This window comes from Vespula pensylvanica, chromosome 12 (genome assembly GCF_014466175.1).
Source record: "Vespula pensylvanica isolate Volc-1 chromosome 12, ASM1446617v1, whole genome shotgun sequence".
NCBI lineage: Eukaryota > Metazoa > Arthropoda > Insecta > Hymenoptera > Vespidae > Vespula > Vespula pensylvanica.
Window position 1 is genome coordinate 3,377,289 of NC_057696.1, and position 22,417 is coordinate 3,399,705.

The window sequence follows — 22,417 nt, forward strand, 5'->3', positions numbered from 1 at the left end:
TTGCACTTTAATTATGTACGAGGCCCATCCATAAACGTTAACGAGCTATGACGACGAATACCGTGTAATCCGAGCGCCATCGTTACTTTTCTGTTGCGTTATTTTGGTATCATATTTCTTTTTTTTCTTTTCTTTTTTCCTTTTTTGTTTTTTCTTCTTTTTTTCCTTATTAGTAAAGCGAGAATGGTCTATGGTGACTCTCACGCACGTTCGATAAGAACGAACGGCACTTATCTTAGGTTATATACGATTATGCAAGTCGTCCCTATCGAATGTAAAGCATCGTTTTCCTACCTATTCGCAAACAACGTATTTTTTTTTCCCCCCCGTAAATTAGTTTCTCCACGAAAAGCTTTAACGCGCGCACGCGCGCGCATAGAGATTCATCGTTTAATTTACGATTACAACCGTATTGTCTGGCTAAATCTCAACAATCAATTTCGTCGGCTTGTTTTTCTCTTTCTTTTTCTCGTTTCTTCTTTCCGTTCTTGCGATAACAGAATCAAAACGAAAAAGGTAAGCGTTATCTCTTTGACGTACTTTTCCTTTTATTACAACAATATTACGACCAAAACGTGCGATGCGAAAACGTTAAGAATAGGGATTCTAAAGGAAACTTATGTATAGTGAGTGCTTCGTAAAATTTAAAAAGAGAGAACGATCGTCGATAATCGATGCTTCTCGACGAGTCGAGTTCATTATTGATAACAACGCAAGGAAATAATCAAGTGAGAAGGAGAAAGATAATGAAAAGGAAAAGAAAGGAAAAACAACAAGAAAAGAAAAAGAGAAAAAAAAAGGAAAAGAAAAGAAAATGATAAAGATAGCAATGTCCACGTCGTAGAAAGGCGTAATGCCGCTGACCGGTTGCATATGGCGCGCCGATCGTATTGTCCAATCAGAATGACGATCGTGAATCCTCGTGGAGTGCCGGTCGGTCCGTCGGTCGCATAGCCGGCGATCGACGTCAGTCGGCTTTGAAAAGGACGCGGGGTCGGACGTTCGCGTCTCTGGCCGCGAAATTTTACGTGTGTACGCGATGCTGAGTTGACGCTGGGGGTCAATCGACGCCCTCGAATCACGAGGAAGCTTCTACTCTTTTCTTCTACTCTTCTTTTTTTTTTTTTCTTTTTTTCGTTAAAAGTAAGATTCTCATTAATATTACTCCGCGAGAAATGATCTCGTATTATCATCTTTTATTTATTTATTTATTTATTTATTTATTTATTTATTTATTTATTTATTTCTTTTTTTTTTATTTCTTTTTTTAATTTCTGTAATTATTCTTTTCACTCGTTTGTTTATTTCTTTACGTATTTATTTATTTATTTAATTAATTTTTTTCTTTGTTTTTCTCAATCACATTTAATTCCCATTGAAGTGGGTTTTCGTGTGTCGTTTTATTATTCGTCGGCGGTTCCGTTCGTTCGATCAGAACCTTAATTCCTTTTGTTTGTTTGATTCATCAATCGATTAGAATCACGAGTGGCAATTTCTCTCTCTCTCTCTCTCTCTCTCTCTCTCTCTCTCTCTCTCTCTTTTTTTTTTCTTTCATGTTCATTCATTTCATCAAATCGTTCGGAAGAAAATTATCTGTCGTTCGTTCGTTTTATCGTTAATCGGAATCAATTTTTTTCTGTTCGTCCGTTTCATTATTTTTTTTATCGTCATTCATTTCTCCCTTTTAAATTGTGTAGAAATTAACCATCATTAATACCATAAGTCTCATTACTCTTTAAAATTGCTATCAAACAGCTTTCTCCTTGTCCTTTTAAAACATGTTTCATACAAATACAAGACTTGTAAATACTTGGGATAATTAGCTTTTAAAACGAAGGGAAAATCTTATCGACTTTGTCCCGTTAAATCCCTAATACCGATAACTTTGAATCATTAAGAATACTCCTTAAGAACAGTGCTTTTACTTCACGTTACTTCATATATGTACTTCGTTCTTGCAACTCGTTCAAACTCGTTTGAAAAATATCTAACCGGTCGTTTGGATATATTCAAGATCGATCGTTGAATAATTTAAGAATCTACTTGTTTCTATCGATCATCATTTTTGCTTCGATGTTCTTATTCAATGATTCAATACGCACATACAAACATTATGCATATATAATTTTCATATGAAAAATGATGGTACACACACACACACACATACATCACATATACATTTTTTCTTCGCTGTGCCACATAAATTGAAAAAGAGGCAAATTTAAAGGGCTAAATAAGCGTAATAAAAGTCGATAGGAAGATCAATAGTAATGTAACATTCTCGATTCGCTCCCTCTTTTCCGATAATAATCACGAAGAAAATTAGGTGTAATATACGTGGAGACACGTATACGTGCACACAGATAACCTGCTTAATCGTGATATATACGTGTATATAATTTTGTTGTAAAATAAATTTAGAGGCGAATTTAAAGGGTTGAATATCATTTCAGTCGATACGAAGATCGATAATAACGTTACTTTTTCGATTTCGCTTTACCCGCCGGATAGTAATCGGGATCGATCGGTTAGAATCGGAAAAGATCGAGAGGTACGGACAACGTGCGTGCGTGCGTGCGTGCGTGCGTGCGTGCGTGGTACGTGCGTGCGCGCGCGCGCGCTCGCGCGCTCTCTCATCAGGAAAGAAAGACGGAGAACACTCCTCCCGAGCAGTCTCTCGCGACGGTGTCAAGGTAACAGCCGGCGGAAACAGGTGGTGAGCTATAAGCCGGTCTCGCGTCGCTTCCTCGTCGTTCACCTCGTCGTTATCGTCGCGTTATCGTGCTCCGAAAGGAGGAGGGTCCCTTCCTCCGGAGAGGAGGACGTTCGCAAGGTCGCTCAAGTCGATCGATCGATCGATCGTCCGAGCGTTTATCGAGGTTCGTACATACATACATACATACATACGTACATACATACGTACAATAACTGAAATTACGAATCAGCAATTGCTGAGGAAAGAAAAAAATGGAATTTTACAAGCGAAACAATTTCTCTTTCCTTTCGCGTTTCTCAATCAATTGTGAATAATTTGTTCTCTTTCTTTTCTGTTTCCTTTTTCTCTTCTGGATAGGTCTCCGGATAGGCGTGATTTTATCTTTTCTCTTCTTTTCTTTAATTTATTTGTGAATCAAATTTCGACGAAGAGGAGATTCGCAATTTTGTCATTTTTCGATTTAACTATTCTCTCTCTCTCTCTCTCTCTCTCTTTGTCCTTCTCTTTTTTCTCTTATCATCAACGAAGAACGATAAGGGTCCTTATGTAAAAACTAGTAGGGGAATTGGTTGGATTTGCCGGCAGATAATCACGAGCAAAGACCAAATGCTCGTCGACATTTCTTATCTCTTCGCGATCGAGAATATCGAAGACGAGGATGAACAGACTCGACGTTGCGACCTTCTCTTCCTCTATTCTCTCTTTCTTCTTTTATTCTCTTTCTTTTCCTCTCTCTATTTCTCTCTTTTTCTTTTTTTCGAAGGGGAAAGAGAGACGGAGACGGAGATAGAGAGGATTAGCCAGTAGTTCGAAGTGGAGGGCAATGCATTGTTTCTTCCTTTGACGAAGAAAATAAAAGGAGAGAAACACGGAGAAAGTAAATAAGTAAGTAAATAAGAGAGAAATAAATACAGAGCTAGAGAGAGAGAGAGAGAGAGAGAGAGAGAGAGAGAGAGACGGAGAGAAGTGTCGATGATCAGGCGCGCGCGCACGTTCGAGCGTGCTCGATCGCGAAAACAATTTTTTGTTGAAGCTAGAGACTAGCAAAGGTCTTGGGATATATGACATCGAAATAAGAAAAGAGAAGGAGGATGAAACGCGTGTCAGTACGAAGGAGAGTGAGAGAGATAAAATAAGGTAGAGAGAGTGAATCGACGTCTCGCGAACGGGAAGAGATCGTTTGTGATTGGTCGATCGAGTCGGGTCTTACCACGAAAATTCCTTCGAATTCCGAGAAACGGTCGGCGCCGATAGCGACGCTACCCTTTTCCGTCTCCGGCTGGCAAGCTGGTAGCATCGTCCTCGTTTAAAGTATAAACAATATTTAGACGTCGGAGAAAGAAAGAAAGAAATAAAGAAAGAAAGAAAGAAAGAAAGAAAGCGAGAGGGAGAGAGAGAGAGAGAGAGAGAGAGAGAGGGAGAGAGAGAGAGAGAGAGAGAAAGGGAGAGAAAGAAAAAGAAAAAGAAAGAAAAAGAAAAAGATATCAAGAAAACGTGAGAGATTCGTACGCCTACGTACAGGGTGAGTCACCTAAACGCGATCTACCTTTCCCCATCCTTATACATATATATATATATATATAAACAATTATAAAGTAAGCGTATAATCGAAACGCTGATATATATATTTTTTTTGTTTTTTTTTTTTACACTCGATCGTCCTCCGAATAATAATAATAATGATAACGATAATGATAAAAATAATAATATTACCGGGAGGAATAATTTTACTACCTTATTTGCTTTCGGTCCTCTTTATATGTACTTTTGAGATTAAAAATTATATATTATGAGGTCACGTCGGATGAATCACCCTGTACGCAGAATAACGAACGCATATGTGTTTGATATACGTATCCTCGTTATCGTTTGATCAGGTCGATCCAATTTAATGTACTTTGCAAAATCTTCTCTCTTTTTTTTTTTTTTTTTTTTTGTCTTTATTACTTTTTCGTACTTATCCAAAACTTTGATACTTTGACTCGGTCATTAACCGACCTTTTACGATACTTTCTAAAACTCTTTTGTCATTCGTCCTTTGACAACGTCCTCGACTTTATTTTCACGTGAACTTCAAACAACGACATCTATTATATCTACTCTTCACCTTTATTCTTACATACATATGTCTTTCTGATACACTCGTACATACATCTTCCTATATATATATATATATATATATATACACACATGTATGTATGTATATATATATATATGTTTATATAGGAAAAATTATTTCCTTTTTGTTTTATACTCGTAAAAAAATATTTTTGAAAGTATTATTTCTTTTTTCGTTTTGTAGATAGATACGGCGATTACGCCGTAGGAGCAATCGAACGAGATGAGACCCGACGAGGTGATACAGACAGAGCGGAGGGCGGCAGAGACTATGTCGGAGACGTCGGAGGGTACCGCGACGAGTAGCATCTCCGGCAAGTCCGGTTTCGAAAGTCGCGAAGAACTTCGAGATCTTGCGGCCGTCCTCGGGATCGCTAATCCAGAGGATCTACATCAGGATCGTTTCCGCGTTGATCGACGAAAATTAGAACAAATGTTACAGGGTCAGTATCGTCTTGGATTTTTCTTCTCTCTCTCTCTCTTTTTTTTTTTTATCGTTCTTTATCGTTCTCCTTTTAAAACGTGGTTCCAACGAAGAGAATTATTTATTTATTTATTTATTTATTTATTTATTTATTTATTTTAACGATATTATTTATAATATTTGCAAGAAACATTTACGATCAGTTATTGATAAAAATATACTGTTGAACCTCGATCTGACGTCATCGTCGAATGAATTATTTATTTATTTAATTTTTCTTCTCTTTCTTTCTCGTTTCTTTCGTTTCTTTCGTACATAAGGATCTAACACGGTTTCTCCGATAGATCGTTAATTAAACATCGATTATGCAAAAGTTCTGAAAATTACATTTTGAGTCAGCTAATTGTTGTTATGCTTGCATCACCAATCGGATCTGTTTTCTTCTTCTTCTTTTTCTTTTTTTACTTTTTTTTTTCTTTTTTTTTAAATCTTACAATGTCATAATGCAAAAGCTGAGTATGTCAGCGATTAAAAAAGAAAAAGAAAAAAGGAGTTATATAAATTACTTACGTGTTTCGTTTGAGAATGAGACAATCTAAAGGAAGAAAATTAAAAGAAAAAAAAAAAAAAGAAAGAGAAAAGAAAAGGAAAAAAAAAGAAAATAAGGAAATGTTATTTCTACAAATAATCGTTTTTAATACGAATATAATTTTATTTTCATAATGAAATTATTTACTCGTGCGAAATATACTATCTTCTCTCTCTCTCTTTTTCTCTTTTTTTCTCTCTTTCTCTCTTTCTTTCTATCCCCTTTCTCTGGCATAGCAATCAATTAAGAAACAAAGATCCTAGTTATAAAATAACCCATGGAAATATAAATCTCAATTGGCGTAATAATCGTATATAATGAAGGATGAATTACGAGAACGAGGAAACGTGTAAGGAAGTTTATACATATGCAGATAGAGGTATATACGATACATGCAACCAAAGTCAGGAACGTAGCAAGTATCTTTTAACCGGGAGCGGACGTTCGATGTTGAAAGTTTTGTCATCCTAGCGAGCAATTAGAAGGTTCTGATTGTAAGTCGATCTGCGTTAAACGGTACGTGACCGTTGCCTCGTTTGCCTCGTTTCGCTTCGACCATCGAGGACTACCTTCTCCTTCTCGTTTACCTTCGTATTCTTCTTCTTCTTCTTCTTCTTCTTCTTCTTCTTCTTCTTCTTCATCTTTTTCTTCTTCTTCTTATTCGTCATGATCATCTTCTTCATCTTCTTTTTCTTCTATGTATTTGCATTTCGCGAATACATAGATATATATAGAGAGAGATAGATAAATAGAAAGAGAGAGAGAGAGAGAAATGAAATGGATAGATAGATAGAACTTTGTATATCTGGCAATTGAGATTTAAATAGACTACAGTGATGTTTATAAACCGGATTATAGGAACCGTCAGAGCTTACGATTATTGTTTTCGTACTTTGCTTGTCCCAAACTTGACAGAAATAAACAGACATTGATTTTCAAAACGGGAATGAAACACTCGCGACAATAATTTATATATTTGTTAGAGAAAGAAAATCGTCTTATTCTTCTATCATTTCTTTTTTTTTCTTTCCTGTTCTATATCGATCCTTTTTTTCCCTTCATCTCTCTCTCTCTCTCTCTCTCTCTCTCTCTCTCTCTCTCTCTCTCTCTCTCTCTTTCTTCTTCTTAATTATTGTTACTTTTGTTTTTTTCTCACGGTTTTTTTTTTTTTTTCATTTTTTCATTTATCTTTTTTCCACTTTCTCCTTTCTTTTTTGTTGTTAAATTTTCTCTTGGAACCTTTACTATAGGTACATACGTTTATAACATACCATTTATTATCGTCGTTGTAAATATTGAACAATATATTTGACGTGTATTTTTTATTTTTACAGGTGACAATGATATGCCAAAAGCAGCGGATACGTTTTTTCACAGTGTAAGTAAAAATATTATTATTTTTTTATTTCGTTCTCTTTTCTCTCTTCTCTTCTTCTTTTTTTTTTCTTTTTTTTTTAAATAGAAATATTTTTTTTCATGATATAATTAGGATAGATCGATGAATAATTTAAAGAATAATTATCGATTCGATACGTACGAGAGTAAATCGTTGCAATTATATTTAAGATTGCAATTATACATCGTAAAGTGAATTCGTTTTGCTGCTGTTCTTCTTTTTTTCTTTTAATTCTCTTACAAAATGAATGAGAACGATCGATACGAGATATATTCGAATTGATCGCTAACGACATCGATAAATCTTTCAAGCTTCTGCGTGTTGTAAACGTGTTAATTAAGATCTCTTTCGAAAACTCTTAAAAAAAAAAAAAAAAAAAAAAAAACACTCGAGAGATTTTCGCGCTTTAAAGTGTTCCAATCGAAATGGAGATGGAGCATTTGAAAAGCAATAGATCGATGTAAAATTGTTCACCTCGAATTTCATCAACGTCGATCCGTCGTTTATATTCGTGTAAGCTATCGCTTTTACCTATCGATCGGAAATTGTCGATCTATCGATCACGAGAAGATCTATAGATCGATACTTTAGATGACGAATAGAGATAACATGTTCTATTGACGTAACGCCTTTCTCTTTCTCCGACTCTCTTGAAATATAAGCGTTAGTTTCTTCCGATTCATTTCCTTTTTTTCTTTCTTTCTTATATATATATATATATATATATATATATATATATATATATATATATATATAAAACACGCTGAGATATCATTTTTTCGTAATTAATTACTATGTAACCAATTTGTTAATATGATTTATTCGTTGCATAATATTGATTATATAACAAACACAGCTGATCTCATTTAGATAAATGAATAAATTGATTAAAAAGAAAGAAATTGAACGAGAGTTGATTCATATTTGAATAATAATTTTTTTCTTCTCTTTTTTTCTCTTCTCTCTTTGTACTTTTTTAATTTAATTTGAATTTCTGTTTGGTTTTCATCGATCCTCATAAAGAAATCGTTCTTTGTTTTACTCGTGCTACGGATCAAGTCCCGAAGCAATAGAAACGCACGTGCAGATGCGATTACTAAAGAGATCGTGAGCCTTCGCGCGTGTTCCTACTATCTCTGATTCGATCGGATTGTTGCAGTTTGGTGTCGACATAGTTTAACGGTATAGTCATCTCAACAATTCCCATAAGAGAGAGAAAGAAAAAGCGAGAGAGAGAGAGAGACAGAGAGAGAGAGAGAGAGAGAGAGAGAGAGAGATACACATAGAGAAATCATATTTAGATATAATATACTTTAGCTAAATTCATTTACATTGCGCTTTATATAAGTATGATAGGTTGGGTCGAATAAAATGATTACAAACTATTTTCTTCAGGTACAATAATTTATGATCTTTTTTACAAAAAAAAAAAAAAGAAAAAAAAAAAGGCGAAAGGAAAAGAAAATATCAGTACCGATTATTCGATAAAAAAAAAATTAAACTATTAAATTGTTAAATGTGCTTAATTAAAAAAAAGATCGATATCAATTATCAATTCGACAATTGAATCGGTCCAGGATCGATGCAACATCGATTCGGTAAAAGCGGGTAAATGAAAATTTTGATTTAGAAAGATGCGATTAAAGTTCTTCTAAAAGTCAAGAGAGCGTAACACAAACTGTCTCTGACCTTGCGATTATGCGAGAACTAAGAAGGCTATTTTTGTATATTTGTTCTCCCGGCCACGAATGCCGATAATTCCCAAGCTCGGCTACGAATCGCTCTTGGTTTTCTCGTCGATAAAAGCAAAACCGGCGCTCGATCGTTTCCACGCTTCGGGAATCACGTGTGTACAACACACACGTTAAAGAGACGACTCAAGATGTCAGAGGAATTCTATCGAACGGAAATAGTATATTCAGTTGTATATAAATTCGTTTTTGTTATCGCGAAACCTTTGCATCGATTTGACTTGACAATTTTTTTTCTCGTTTTCTTTTTATTCCATTTTATTTTCTTATTTTGTTTTCATTCCTCGCGCGCATGAATTTATTTCAAGTTTTCACTTTCACGTTAATTATCTTCTTTTTTTCTTTTTTTTTTTTAACTTTCTGTTCATTTTTTATTTAATTTATTTTCATTAGATATACGTCTATTTATGTTTATTCGTTTTATCTTTCTGTAACACTTTGCACTTACATCAGATTATCTCGATACAATAAATCGTCGTCTACTTTTTTCTCTTTTTTTTATCTTAGCATTTCCATATATTTCACTCGTTTAGATATTTCTTTACGTAGTTGAGTATCCCACAATCAAGTCCTTAACGTTAAAATGTGCGCATGAACGTATCACCGGTTCTCATAAATATTCCTTGCCACCCTCGCATCGTACAAAAATATTTTCCCGACGTAGCTGCGTTCTATGCTTCGACAAAATATTTATCCATTAGGTATCTTCTTTACTTTTCTTCCTGTGGACCTAGTAAAGTAACGTAATCGGTTGATATTACGTAACAAGAATATTTTCATTCGTTAAATCATGCGCTCTTTTTTCTTCTCTCTTCTTTTCTTTCTTTCTTTTTTTTTTTTCTTTTTTTGTTTGAAAATTTACAGAATACATTATTAAATTTATTTAAGTTTATTTCGATGGAAAAAAAAGGTCGTTTAATACAAAAAATAAATCCAAAGATCTCTTTCCAAGTATATCCAATATATATCTGTCATTTATACATTTTAATTATTGTGATGTAAAAAAAAAAAAAAAAAAAAAAAAAAAAAAAGAGAAAAGAAAAAGAGCAAGAAATATTTTAACCACGACAAAAAGTCGTCTAGTAAATTGGATAGAAACAAATCTGTAAACATCGATGACAGTGATCACTAGATGGAAAAAGATATCGCTTTTAAAAGTATAAAAGAAAAGCACATGCCATTACCTTCGCTAACATAAGTTCGAACGCATTGAATCTAACAATAAGACATAGAAAATGAATCGTTAGCCGTTCACCGACAAGTTCGAAGGCAATGTTCGCGCTTATCCTTATCGTTGGTGCGTTGCGCAAAAGGGGCCCTGGAAATACACTGCTCGATTATTTATAGAGCGACTTTACTCGATTCCATTGCAACATACATATGCAACAGCGGTTCCACTCTTGCACGCTTTTAAACTAACTTTTACCGCGTCTTTTACCAACTGCATACGCTGCTAAGCGTATATATCGCGTTAATAGTATTATTAGTGTATCAGCAGTGTTTCTAATGAAAATCTCAAGCGTTATAATTGCGTTGGTGGACTTGGAGAGATCCTTTGCCGTCACAACTTGATGACACTTCCATGAAACGAGATTTCCCCTCTTTCTTTCTCTCTAAGAGAGCGTGTCTGTTCCATTCTATAAATTTCAGAATTGGTTAAAATTTATGACATTCGAGGTGTAATCGGAATCAGGTGACTCGAAGGAGAGAAAGTGGTGGTAGTAGGATTTATATACCGAGTAATCATAAATAATGATTGTCAAATTGATTTCTCTTAAAAAAAAAAAAAAAAAAAAAAAAAAAACAAAGAGAGAGAGAGAGAGAGAGATAGGGACAGAGAGAAAAGAAGAAAGGAAAAGCAAATAATTTATTTTATATTTGACATCGTATTTAAAGATCGTCTCCCATAATTCAAACTTAATAGTACAGGATGTCACATTTTCAAGGACATTCTATCAAATATCTCGAATCTTATTAGTTTTATAAACGATATCGTTCGAAATGATATACCCTGTATATGTCGTCGAAAATTAGATTTTCTTAATCTCTTCATTTTATTTCAATAAATATGATAGACACGACGATAGGCTTATTAATCTTATCTCTAATATATTTTTCTAGATAAATTAAGGATTTAGGTCGATCGTATAATCGATGATACTAACTTTCTGATACATATTGCAATTTCTATATGTTTTTCGAGGATATTAACAGCCACTTTAATTTCTCTCTCTCTCTCTCTCTCTCTCTCTCTCTTTATCACTCTCGCTCTTCCTCTCCCCCTCTCTCTTATCTCTTCCTCTCTTTCTCTTGTAGCGCAATATTTTAAGACTTTGTTCCGTAAGCTCTCCTCATAGACATCCCTCGAGTTCGGTTTCAACTTCAGACTTATTTCCATTATGTAATCATTCCGTTACACGGCGATACCGATAAGGTGATACGCTGATATAGCTGACGCATTAAAATAATATATATATACATATAGATGCATACACACAAACATATATATATATATATATATATATTTCATCAAACGGCACGATCTCTAACTTTCACCAATTTCTCGTTGTACTAGTAATATCGTTCTTTTTTCTCTTTAATTTTTTTTTTATTTTTTCTTTTTTCGTAGTTTTTTCCTTCTTGTTTCTTTTTTTTTTGCCTTTTTTTTCTTTTTTAATCATCGATATAAAAAATCCAACTATACATACTCCAGTATATGTGTATAAAGATATTTACAGATATAAACATACGTGTCATTTCTTTACAATGATTTACATGTACTCAAGGCTACTCAACGAGAACTTGTGTCATCTTGATATGTTTTTCGCAGTATTTTTCCACTGCATAACTCGACTTTGGCACATGGCCAGACGATATCGAAAGAGACCTGGAAAGATTCGGACCTGCTCTTTGAACGGTATTAATTTGAATCCGTTTAAAGAGAGTCCGGATAAGTAATATTTCTTTTACTTCACGATCGAAACGAATTCTCTTTTGTAACTGTATATATTCTTCTTTTTCTTTTTCTGTTCTTTTTTCTTTCTTTCTTTCTTTCTTTCTTTTTTTTTTTTTTGATACGATCAAAACTACTTCAAGAAAATAAAAAGAAACGAAGACAAATCGGTCAGTATAGTTACATATATCAAAGACAATATACGTGACTTTGATACCTTCAGCGAATTCATAAATATGCTATTATACTGATAAAAACGACCGTGTAAATATGTACATATGTATGCTGCAAGATACGGGTAACGAATACGTTGATATTTTTTTCAAAACTAATTATTGATACCACCGCAGTATTTTAATCGTACACGAAGCACTTGTGCACATCGATTTATTAATCTACACGTATTATTCTTCTATAATATTTCAGTATTTATCTATTCTTTTTTTTTTTCTTTTTTTTTTTTTCCATTACCTTTAGACACTTAATCTTCTTCACTTTTATCGAAATCGAAAAAAATTAATCGAACTCATCTTTAAAACATTGGTCGATTATTTTTATTTATTATTATTATCATCGTCGTCATCATCGTCATCATCATCATTGTCGTTTTCTTAATTAACTAATTAATTTTTTATTTTTCACACTGCTTATGTTAATTCTGTGCGGTGATAGGTAAAAATAATTCGATTTTATGAGTTATTAATATTCGATATCTAAGTTACGTTAAAAAATGTAAATAAGTTTAAGGTAGTTTTCCAAGACGAAATAAAGTTACGTGAAAGGAAGAAAACTTTCTGCTCTCGCGTTTAGCGAAGGAAACGAAGTGTAACTTCAAAAGCGTACCGCTTTAACGAGCTAATATGATTTTCATTGGAGAGGAAGATGTGTCAGACGGGCGCCTACTTTCGACGCCCAAAAAGTGTAGGCGCTTGATATAACGCAAACATTATTCTATTTTGTTTAACGAACCGCTAGTAAAAAGGTTCGGTGAGTTATGCATTTTTCATGTGGAAAATAGAAAAAGTTCTACTAAAAGGATCGTCGAATGTGATCGTCGAAATATCGATGAAAGTATTGTTTCGAGAGAAGAACGATATATCGAAACGGTAAACTGATGATATATTAAAATACATTGTTGTTAGAAAAAGCAAAAGATGTCTTATGTATAATTAAGAATTTGATATTGTATTCAAATTTTTTTAATTCTAAAGATTCATATTTAATACGATATTTTTTATCGACTGAAACGATAAAAATGTGCAAACGAAATTCGCGAAAGATATGTTCTTCGTTAGAAGATTCTCGATTGATTTAGTATAAGCGAATCGTCAAAAGACGTTCTTCGATTATGTCGATCGTAATTCATTCGTTACGATACAAAGGTTAGATCTCGGTTGCTTACCATAATCCAATATTAATTAGGTAGGCAGAACGGGAAAAATAACGACATGTATCGATACGAAGTATGAAAGTCATTATCGTATGTACGAATTCAGTGGAATGAATGCTTTGCGTGCATTCGCTATACTTACATTGAAAATGCTGATGTAATCGTAGGTTCGTTTTATCGTACAATGTTACTATTTCGAATGTCTATACAATTTTCTTTTCTTTCTTTTTTCGTTTTTTTTTTTTTTTTCTTGATCTGATAATTCCAAAGTCAATAGAATATGTCGCTATTTTGTACAGACATATATGCATATGCATACATATATATATAGAGCCGATGCTTATAAAAGTGATCCAAAGTATTATATTTTCGTTTTGAGAAGTATTTTGACGTTTCGCTTTGAATTATTTGTTGTTTCCTCTGTGATATAATCAAGAAACACTTGTTGAAAAAATAAGTAGGTATATTTATTCGCGAGAAAATAATTCCTTTGTGTGATATTAACGATTTTATGAATGGTACATGACAAAATATGTTATTCAATATCTGAAATAACTTGGACCATATTCGTAATTGCCGACTGACGCGTGTACGCGCATGCAATGATAAATGAAGCGATTTAAATCGAAAAAAAATTTGTCTTCTTCTTCTTCTTCTTCTTCATTTCTTTTTTTAATTTTTCTTCTTTCTTTTACTTTTTCTCTTTTCTACTTTCTTATCATAGATAATTGCACGCGAATTGTTATAAATCAATCTAGATAAAAATTATTTGGGAATTTATCTTTCGATAACATGTTCGATAACATATGCCGAGAAATATCATCGACGAAATCAATCTGGAAGACTGTACTCGATTGCATAATCTGCGACGTTCTTCGATCACACGTTCGACCTTTGACACCTCGTTCTTAATCGTTCAAAAACTTTTCAATTCTACCTCGATCTTCTTCAAAGTATTACCACTATGCCATTAATCATAATGTCCTACGTTGGATCTAATTATTTTTTATGTTAGATTATTATGCATACGTATTACTAATTACGATGTATGCGTGTAAGCATTCATGCATTATTTTAATGGCCGATAAATTTTAAATTTGTATGAAAAATGGTTTGTTTGTCGTATCACAAACTTTCCTCGTCCGATTTTATTGATTCTTTTTTCTTTTCTCTTCTTCTTTCCTTTCTTCTTTCTCTTCTTCTTTCTCTTGTTGTTTTCTATTTTTTACATTTTCCTTCCCCATTTTTCTTTTTTAAATGAAATTTAGTTGAAAGGCAGGCAGCAAGTCGAAGTTCGACGATACATTTTAAATTGCACAACACCGTCGTCGATATCTCCTTGTCGAGTTTATCAAGAGTGTAACTTCTCCCTCTTCCTCTCCTCCTTCTGCTCTTCCTCGCAAAAGCATATAACGACTTCGTTTGTCCATTCCGTCACCGAATTTATCGCGCGATAAATTACAAGAGAATTCAAGTGCGACTTGACGTGAATGCAGAAAAAGCAAAAGAGAGAGAGAGAGAGAGAGAGAGAGAGAAAGAGCAAAAGAAAAAGAGAGAAAGAAAGAGAGAGAGAGAGAGAGAGAGAGAATAATAATAATAAAAAAAAGAAAGAAAGAAGTTGTAGCGATACGATCAGTTTGTTTCACTGACGCAACATTCATCGTTCGATTTCTGTATATTTCCAACAAAATTTCCGCGCCGTAAAACCGGTGAAGAAACGTCATTTAACAAGACATTTTTATTTTTTCTTGAACCCGTTCTGAAGTCAACGTTAGGGAAAAGGAAAAAGAAAAAAGGGAAACGTATTGTGAAGAAATTGTCTTATAGAAATAATGCTTGTCATTTTCTTTTAAATGTTAGAACATGATGAAATTGGTAAAGAAAGGGAATAATGTTACATCGGAAAATTGTAAATGGAGAAGAAGGAAAATGACATAATTTCGATAGACAAGAGAGAGAAAGAAAAAGAGAAAGAGAGAATATTCTATGTCGAAGCAACACTGATAAAACTTGTCCTTGAAAAGTTTTCTCATCATCAAAACAAGATTGTTTGGCTTCCACCTTCCGAATCCGACAAGCATACATATAGTCGAGTTTCTATAAGATTTTAACACTAGAAATATAGTTTCATAAATACCTACCAACTGTGCTTTTCGTAGAATACGTATTGTAATTTTAACTGAAGAGTAACGCTGGACCTCGAGCTTGACTTCGGTCTCCCTGTTTTGTTGAGTCTACCAGGCTAGTCGACATTTTCATTTTCGGACTTTAAATAGCTAGAGGGACAGAAAGAGAGAGAGAGAGAGAAAGAGAGAGAGAGAGAGACTGCCAGCTTGCCTGATTGACTGACTAGAGAAATGGAGAGAAAAAAAGAAAGGAAGAAAAGAAGAACAAGAAAAAAAAGAATATGGTTTACAACGTTTGAAAAATGCGGAAGAAGGACTGTAAAATCGATTCTTCGGATATTTTTCGAAGATGTTTTAACTAGAAGTGTCTCTTTTGCTATTCTTTATCTCTTTCTCTTTTTATCTATCTATCTATCTGTCCGTCTGTCTGTCTGTTTGTCTGTCTGTCTATCTATCTATACCTCCATCTATCCTTTTCTTTTCTCTCATTTATAACTGTCTCCTTCTCGGCTATGAATGACGTTTCGAGAAACTTTCACGTTTGTTCTTGAAAAACGGGATATTTGCGATAGTACGGCAATGCAGGTAAAACGAGGTTAGTCGAGGTAATAACCGAGAAACGGAGGAAAGCAAACGAAGAGAAAGAAAGAGAGTAAAATTTACTTCCGTGGTCGGAACTCGATATATATATATATATATATATATATATATATATATAAAGAAAATAAGAGAAGTAGAAGAAGAAAGAGAAGAAACAAAAAAACAACAACAACGGAAAGAACAAAAAAAAAAGAAATATAAAAGAAAAGAAAAGAAAAAAAAAAAGAAAATATAGGCAAAAAGAAAATGGAAAACAGAAAAATGTTGTGTTCGGGAAAGTAATTAAAACGAACTAAATAAAAGCCGTCCAACAACTTTTACAACAGAAATCAAATTAGAGAACGTGAAGTTGGAGTATTGGGGAAAGGATTAGGTTGATGTGAAGAGTAAAGAAAAAAAAAAAATTCGAACAAACGAACAAAAGAAAAAAAGTAACAAGAAAAAAGAAAAGGAAAAAAAAAAAAAGAGGAAGAACGAAATGAATTTTTTATTATCAGATTACTACGAGTATATATTTTTTTTAAAGTGTAAATATAGATACGTTCGAATAAACTTGGTTATTTTTCACATCGAACCACGGGATTCGGTAAAAGCAGACATGGTGGAAGTTATTTTCGTGAAGTAGGGTAAAGTGGATCACACTGTTGAGCATCGAAGTATTATTGGATGGTCCCCTTTCTCATGGACGTTTCACAAGGTGCGTTCTACGAACTTTTCCTTTGCGTGCACGAACTTCTTTCATAGTACGCTAGACTGATTACCTCGGCTTGTGGACAAATTTAAGAAATATCTCCAAATTATATAACTTATGTATTAGATATAAAAATTATGTAACATTTGGGACACGTACATATATGTGTGTGTGCGCGCATTCGCGTATGTGTTATGTACGTGTATACGTGTGTGTGTGTGTGTGTGTGTGCGTGTATGTGTACGTCCACAAAGGAAGGGAGACGAGAAATTTCGTTTCGTAACGTTAGTGCATTCTTCCAAATAAATTTTATAATTTTGTTGAAATTTGAAAAGTTAGATATACGTATGATGGAAAATGGAAAAAAAAAGGAACAAAAAAGAAGAACAGAAATTATCGTCGAATATAATTCATTTAATACGATCATTCTAAACGAAATTGTTTGATCAAATTAATCCTATTCCCTTGCAAAGCTATATATCCCAACTGTTGTCCGCCCGGACGACGAAGTGAAAACGTTTCTCTCTCTCTCTCTCTCTCTCTCTCTCTCTCTCTCTCTCTCTCTCTCTCTCTCTCTCTCTTTCTTTTCTTTTTTTACAATTTCCATTTTCTCTCGCACTTATTCGCTTAGAAAAAAATCCGGAAAGCCGGGCCGAACGGATTAGGAATTTAAAGAAAACGAAAAAAAAGTAGAATTTTCTACACGAGTCACGAGGTGGCTCATGGGCCTCCTGGAAGCCTTAACGACTGACTCCCTTAAATTCTTGTTATGCGTTGGGGTCGACAACCCGATTGCTTGATACGCGGAAGTCGACGTTAATAACCTTGATGTAATCGTATCCGCGAGTACTTTCCTCGCGGTGAAAACACACGTTTTCTGATACGTTTCATTCCTTTCGTCATTTTGATTTACGCCTTTCGCGTTGAACATCGCCATCAACCGGTATAGTTTTCTAACGCTCTGGACAAATAAAAACTCGGTCTTACGCACGACTTATTGTCGGGAATGATAAATAATTGGACAGAACGAATTGCGTTTTCTCAAATTATAATTGATTTAGGATTGATTTATGGAATCGAGAAAATAAGAGATGAAATTATTACACATACTCACTCTCTTTCTCTTTCTTTTTTAATCGCGTTTGATTTCAAAGTTCGCATCGTTTTGAGAAATCCTTCGTTGATTCTTGAAACGATGACTATTTGATAAATGGAGATATTAAAATAACATACACAGACATAGCCCCTCCTCCCTCGTACACGCACATACGACGTAAAAAATTTTCTATTTAAAATTCCATATAATCACGAGATTACGATCTCTCCTCGTTTCAAAACGTGTTACTCAATATCATTAAAATAAAACGCAATCTTTTAAACAACAACAGCGACCAAAAATAAATAAAATACACCAATTGCACCATTCCGGATCTCTCGGAGAGGTTCGTATAATTTGCAAATTTAATTTAACGTAAATATAAAACGATTAGGATCGATCGACGACAGACCAAATAGTAATCCAATTAACATAAAGCGTGTTATCGTAAAACAGAATAAAAAAGTGGACTCTTAAAAGGTCGTGATGATTTACAATAAGAAAATGCGAGTACGATGAAGTATTTCGAGGATGGTTTCCGATGGGGTTAGCGTCTGGTACCTGTTCGCACCTGTTCAAGGTCAACAGACCTTTACACCTGGTGTTATAAAATCTGCCTGGAACGTTAAACGGACAATTGGTTCTAACAGGACAAGTTTCTCGTATTATTGAAATAGTAAATCATATTTAGGATCTCTTTAGGATGTCGAAGAAAGGCAAAACTTTGATGTCATGGCTCTTATTCTCTGGGATCGTTCGAGAGAGCTTCGTATTGCGCGCTTCGATGAAGTAGGAGTGGAAGATAGACAGAGACAGACAGAAAGAGAGAGAAAGAGAGATAGAGAGAGAGAGAGAAAGAGAGAGAGAGAGGTGAGGGTGGGGGTGGGGGGCCTGAATCGGCTCGAGTGGGAGACGGTGAGTTTGCCAAGCCGTTATATTATCTGCTGTTAGTCAGTCAGTCGTGCCAGCGAGCCGGTCGCGTTAAAATCGTAACCGAGAAACCATACGTGAACATTGTGAAAGGCAGATTCGAAAACCGCCGGTTATAGCGATCGGTTGGTTATCGTTTCTCCCATATTAAAATTAACGTATATAATAAAGTTATAAAACATTGAGTGAACATTGGATTCGATCGAAACTCGATGAAGGAAAAAAAGTGTATGATATCATAGTGTCCGTGGATTGATTTGTTCTTTTTTTACATACACACACACACACACACACCCATACATATACATATATACACACACACACACACACATATATATATACACACACATCATACTTCTCGATGGATCGAAGAGAATAAATTAATTTTCTAATCGATTAAGTAAAAGTTTGTTTATATATTAATTTAGTGATTATTCCAAATATATCGTTCGATACAAAACGATTACGCTTAACGTTGCTCTAAAGATTCGAGTTTTTCGAGTCGTCAAGGCACGTTTTTAAGAGTTGGCGATGTCCTGCGGTGATCCACCGCTGCGGTGAAAGTAAAAGCCGGTGCGCGCTGCTGCTGCGGTGTTCGTTTTAGTCTCACGTCGCCCTCTTTGCTGAGGTGTCTCGTTATCGTTATCGTGAAAGTTGCGACGAGGTCGCAACGTGTCGTTGTCCCCCACCCTCTCCACCCCCCCTCAACCCAACAGGACGAGAAAGGATCTTATTAGTGTTCGACGATAAGCCATTTTATTTCCTTCTCTCACTTTCCTTCTTTCTCTTTTTCTTTCTCTCTTTTTTTTTTTTCTTTCTCTTTTCCCTTCTGACTCATAAGAGAACGTTTTATCCTTTCTTTTCCTCACCCACATCTTCTCGTGAGTTTAATACAGGCCGTGGAGCGGAGGACGTCAGGGCCGTATAACCCAAAAATGACCGTGGTAATAATTCTTCAAATATTATATTGCATCATGATCACTCTACTACGTATCGATCAGTATCATATTCGATATCAGATCGGTATCAGTATTTTATTGCACGTCGTCGCGATTCGAAAGAAATTTTATATTTTGTTATTTATTTCTCCCTTTCTCTCTCTCTCTCTCTCTCTCTCTCTCTCTTAGTTTCTTCTTTTTTATTTGCATCATTCACATATCTCACGATTCTGTCCACCGTAATTTTTATGATGAAACGAACGATTTTTTTTATTTTATTCTTTTTTCTTTTTTGTTCCAGGTTATGGAAGAAACGAATACCTTTGTAATGTGGCCGTCGCGTTTGAAGATCGGTGCAAAATCGAAAAAAGGTAAAATTTGTTTAATGAAATCGTATGTGTATATATATATATATATACACACGTTTCTTTTAAAAATATGTAAACTTTCGATCAGATTACTTTTGATAGTTATCGCAAAGCGGAAAGTTGTATCGAATATACGTGGAAAAATTCGAACGACCGTCAAGAGAAACGGACACGGTCTCGATCGCCTTAGTTCTACATGGTCCTTATGTAATCAAACCGGAAGGAAGTTAGTAAAATTATGCTTGAGCAGCGCGAATACACGGACTCATGAGTGTCGTAAAATGAATTCGTACTGTTTGCTTTGTGGTGGTCGATCGAAGTGGAAATTTAAGCGAATGCTGAGTAACGACATTTATTATCTATCGCATAGGATAGATTATATAAATTTTCTTTTTTCTTTTTTTTTTTTTTCATCTTCATACAGAATAATATTGCATATATATTAGACGTATGTATGTATATATACATATACATAAATTAAAAATAAAAAAATATTTTTTTCTTTCCTTTTTTTTCCTTTTTTAATAAAAAAGAAAAAAGGATAGGTCAATGGCTAGTTAGTTCTCGTATAAATCGAAGAAAGCAATTTTTAATATTCCATGAAAGTTGTTTATCGTTTATCGACCATGCATACGTTAGTATATATACACATTCAAACAACATAGATATCCTACTATATATGTTTATACATTTTACACATATATATCACATATATATATATATATATCAGACGCGATTACGTCAAGCAAGTTGCTTACTCGTCAGCTGACATATCCACACGCGTATTTTCTTACGATGTATCTATTTAAAGTACAACCGTTTACGGTATCGTACAAGCACGATGATGATTCGTCTACCTATCGCCTAGACCTAGAGAGAGATAAGCACGATATCAGTTCATTCAATTGCTTACGTGTACTATCGATCTTTATTGAAGAACTTTATATAACGTCATTGTTATAATTAATCCTTAATGATAATACATTGCTCTCTCGAGTTATATGAAATGAAAAAAGAAGAAAAACTGTGGGAAAGTATTAGTGTTATCTTATGTTTTAAGAAAAATGTTTGATTTCAACATTTCGGATTATTTAAAGAGCAAAAAAAAAAGTGGGAATGATCGATACGAGCAACGGCAACGTACATAGTTAGAAAATTTAATCAAGTGTTTGCGCAAAGTTATTTTAATTATCAAAACAGGCATATTGTTTGTTTACTCTTTCTTTTTTTATTTCTTATTTATTTCTTTTTTTTTTTTTTTTTTTTTTTTTTTTTTTTTTTTTTATCAATGTCGTAACTAGTTAGAAAAATATCGTCGAGAATAAGTGGGGAAAAAAAAAATTAAAGAGAAAAAAAAAAAAGAAGAAGAAAACACGTCGTGTGGACGTAGCAAGAGCGTGAAAAACAGATAAAAATCGTATCATCGGGAACGAAACGAAATTTCTCTTTACGCACGTAATGTGTGCGCATGAACGTGATCGATCGTACGGAACGGGCAAAACTGTCGAATATAATTTTTTTTCCCCTTTTTTTTATTTTCTTCCGCATACGTACGTACGTACATACATATATACATACGTGCACACTCGTATACGCATAGACAAATACGTAATAATACACAGAGTAGAGCATATAGACTCTTTTAACGCGCTGCGTTTGTAACCGCATGTTCTCGAAGACCGGGGATTAATTAGAGCGCACCTATTAATCGAAAGTGATTACGAAACGAGTCGTTCGTGCAACGGCGCGTGTCAGCCATGCCGTGGCGAGATTTTAAAGGCATCGTAGCGAAAATTCAAGCAGTCCAAATATACTCTCTCGTCCGATTTCCGAGTCGCAATTATTCCTTTCAGTGGCTCGTTGTGGAGTTGTTTATCACTTATATATCAATTAGGAAGGTGATTAAACAACAAGAATTCAATTTTAATTCGCCATCGTCTATTTCATTTCTTTTCCTTTATTTTTTTTTCATTCCCATATTATAGTCTTCGTACGATACATTTCGTTGTGTGATTACAGGGAAAAAAGAAAAAGGAAAAAGGAAAAGAAAAGGAAAAAAATATTCTATTCAATTCAACAATCATTATTTTCTTTAGAATTTCTTTGGTATTTATATATATATATATATGCTCACACTATGCGTTTCATTAAGTGATCAGGGAAATTGTATTCTATTTAATTGACTATCATTATATTTTATAATTTCTTATATCGTATATGTTCGTGTAGTATATATTTTGATTAAGCGATCAGTAAGTAAGTGAGCTCGAAAGAATTTTATTTAATTAACTATCATTTAGAATTCTATTTAATTCGCGTTATTATAGTAAA

General features: G+C 34.1%; 1 protein-coding gene across 5 annotated transcripts in view; it reads left to right on the forward strand.

The window, feature by feature from the left end:
• The window catches only part of LOC122633264 (protein bicaudal C homolog 1-A), a 36,479-nt gene that overhangs the window by 377 nt on the left and 13,685 nt on the right, over positions 1-22,417 (forward strand). For 2 of the 5 annotated variants that reach the window (XM_043820952.1, XM_043820955.1), the window contains exons 1-4: positions 4,151-4,238; positions 5,019-5,277; positions 7,182-7,225; positions 20,020-20,089. In XM_043820952.1, the coding sequence (XP_043676887.1) occupies positions 5,058-5,277; positions 7,182-7,225; positions 20,020-20,089 (334 nt within the window). In that variant the 5' untranslated portion in view covers positions 4,151-4,238; positions 5,019-5,057. Of the gene's footprint in view, positions 1-2,402; positions 2,880-4,150; positions 4,239-5,018; positions 5,278-7,181; positions 7,226-19,132; positions 19,725-20,019; positions 20,090-22,417 lie in introns of those variants that run through there. The other 3 variants (XM_043820953.1, XM_043820954.1, XM_043820956.1) reach the window with 3 other exon arrangements.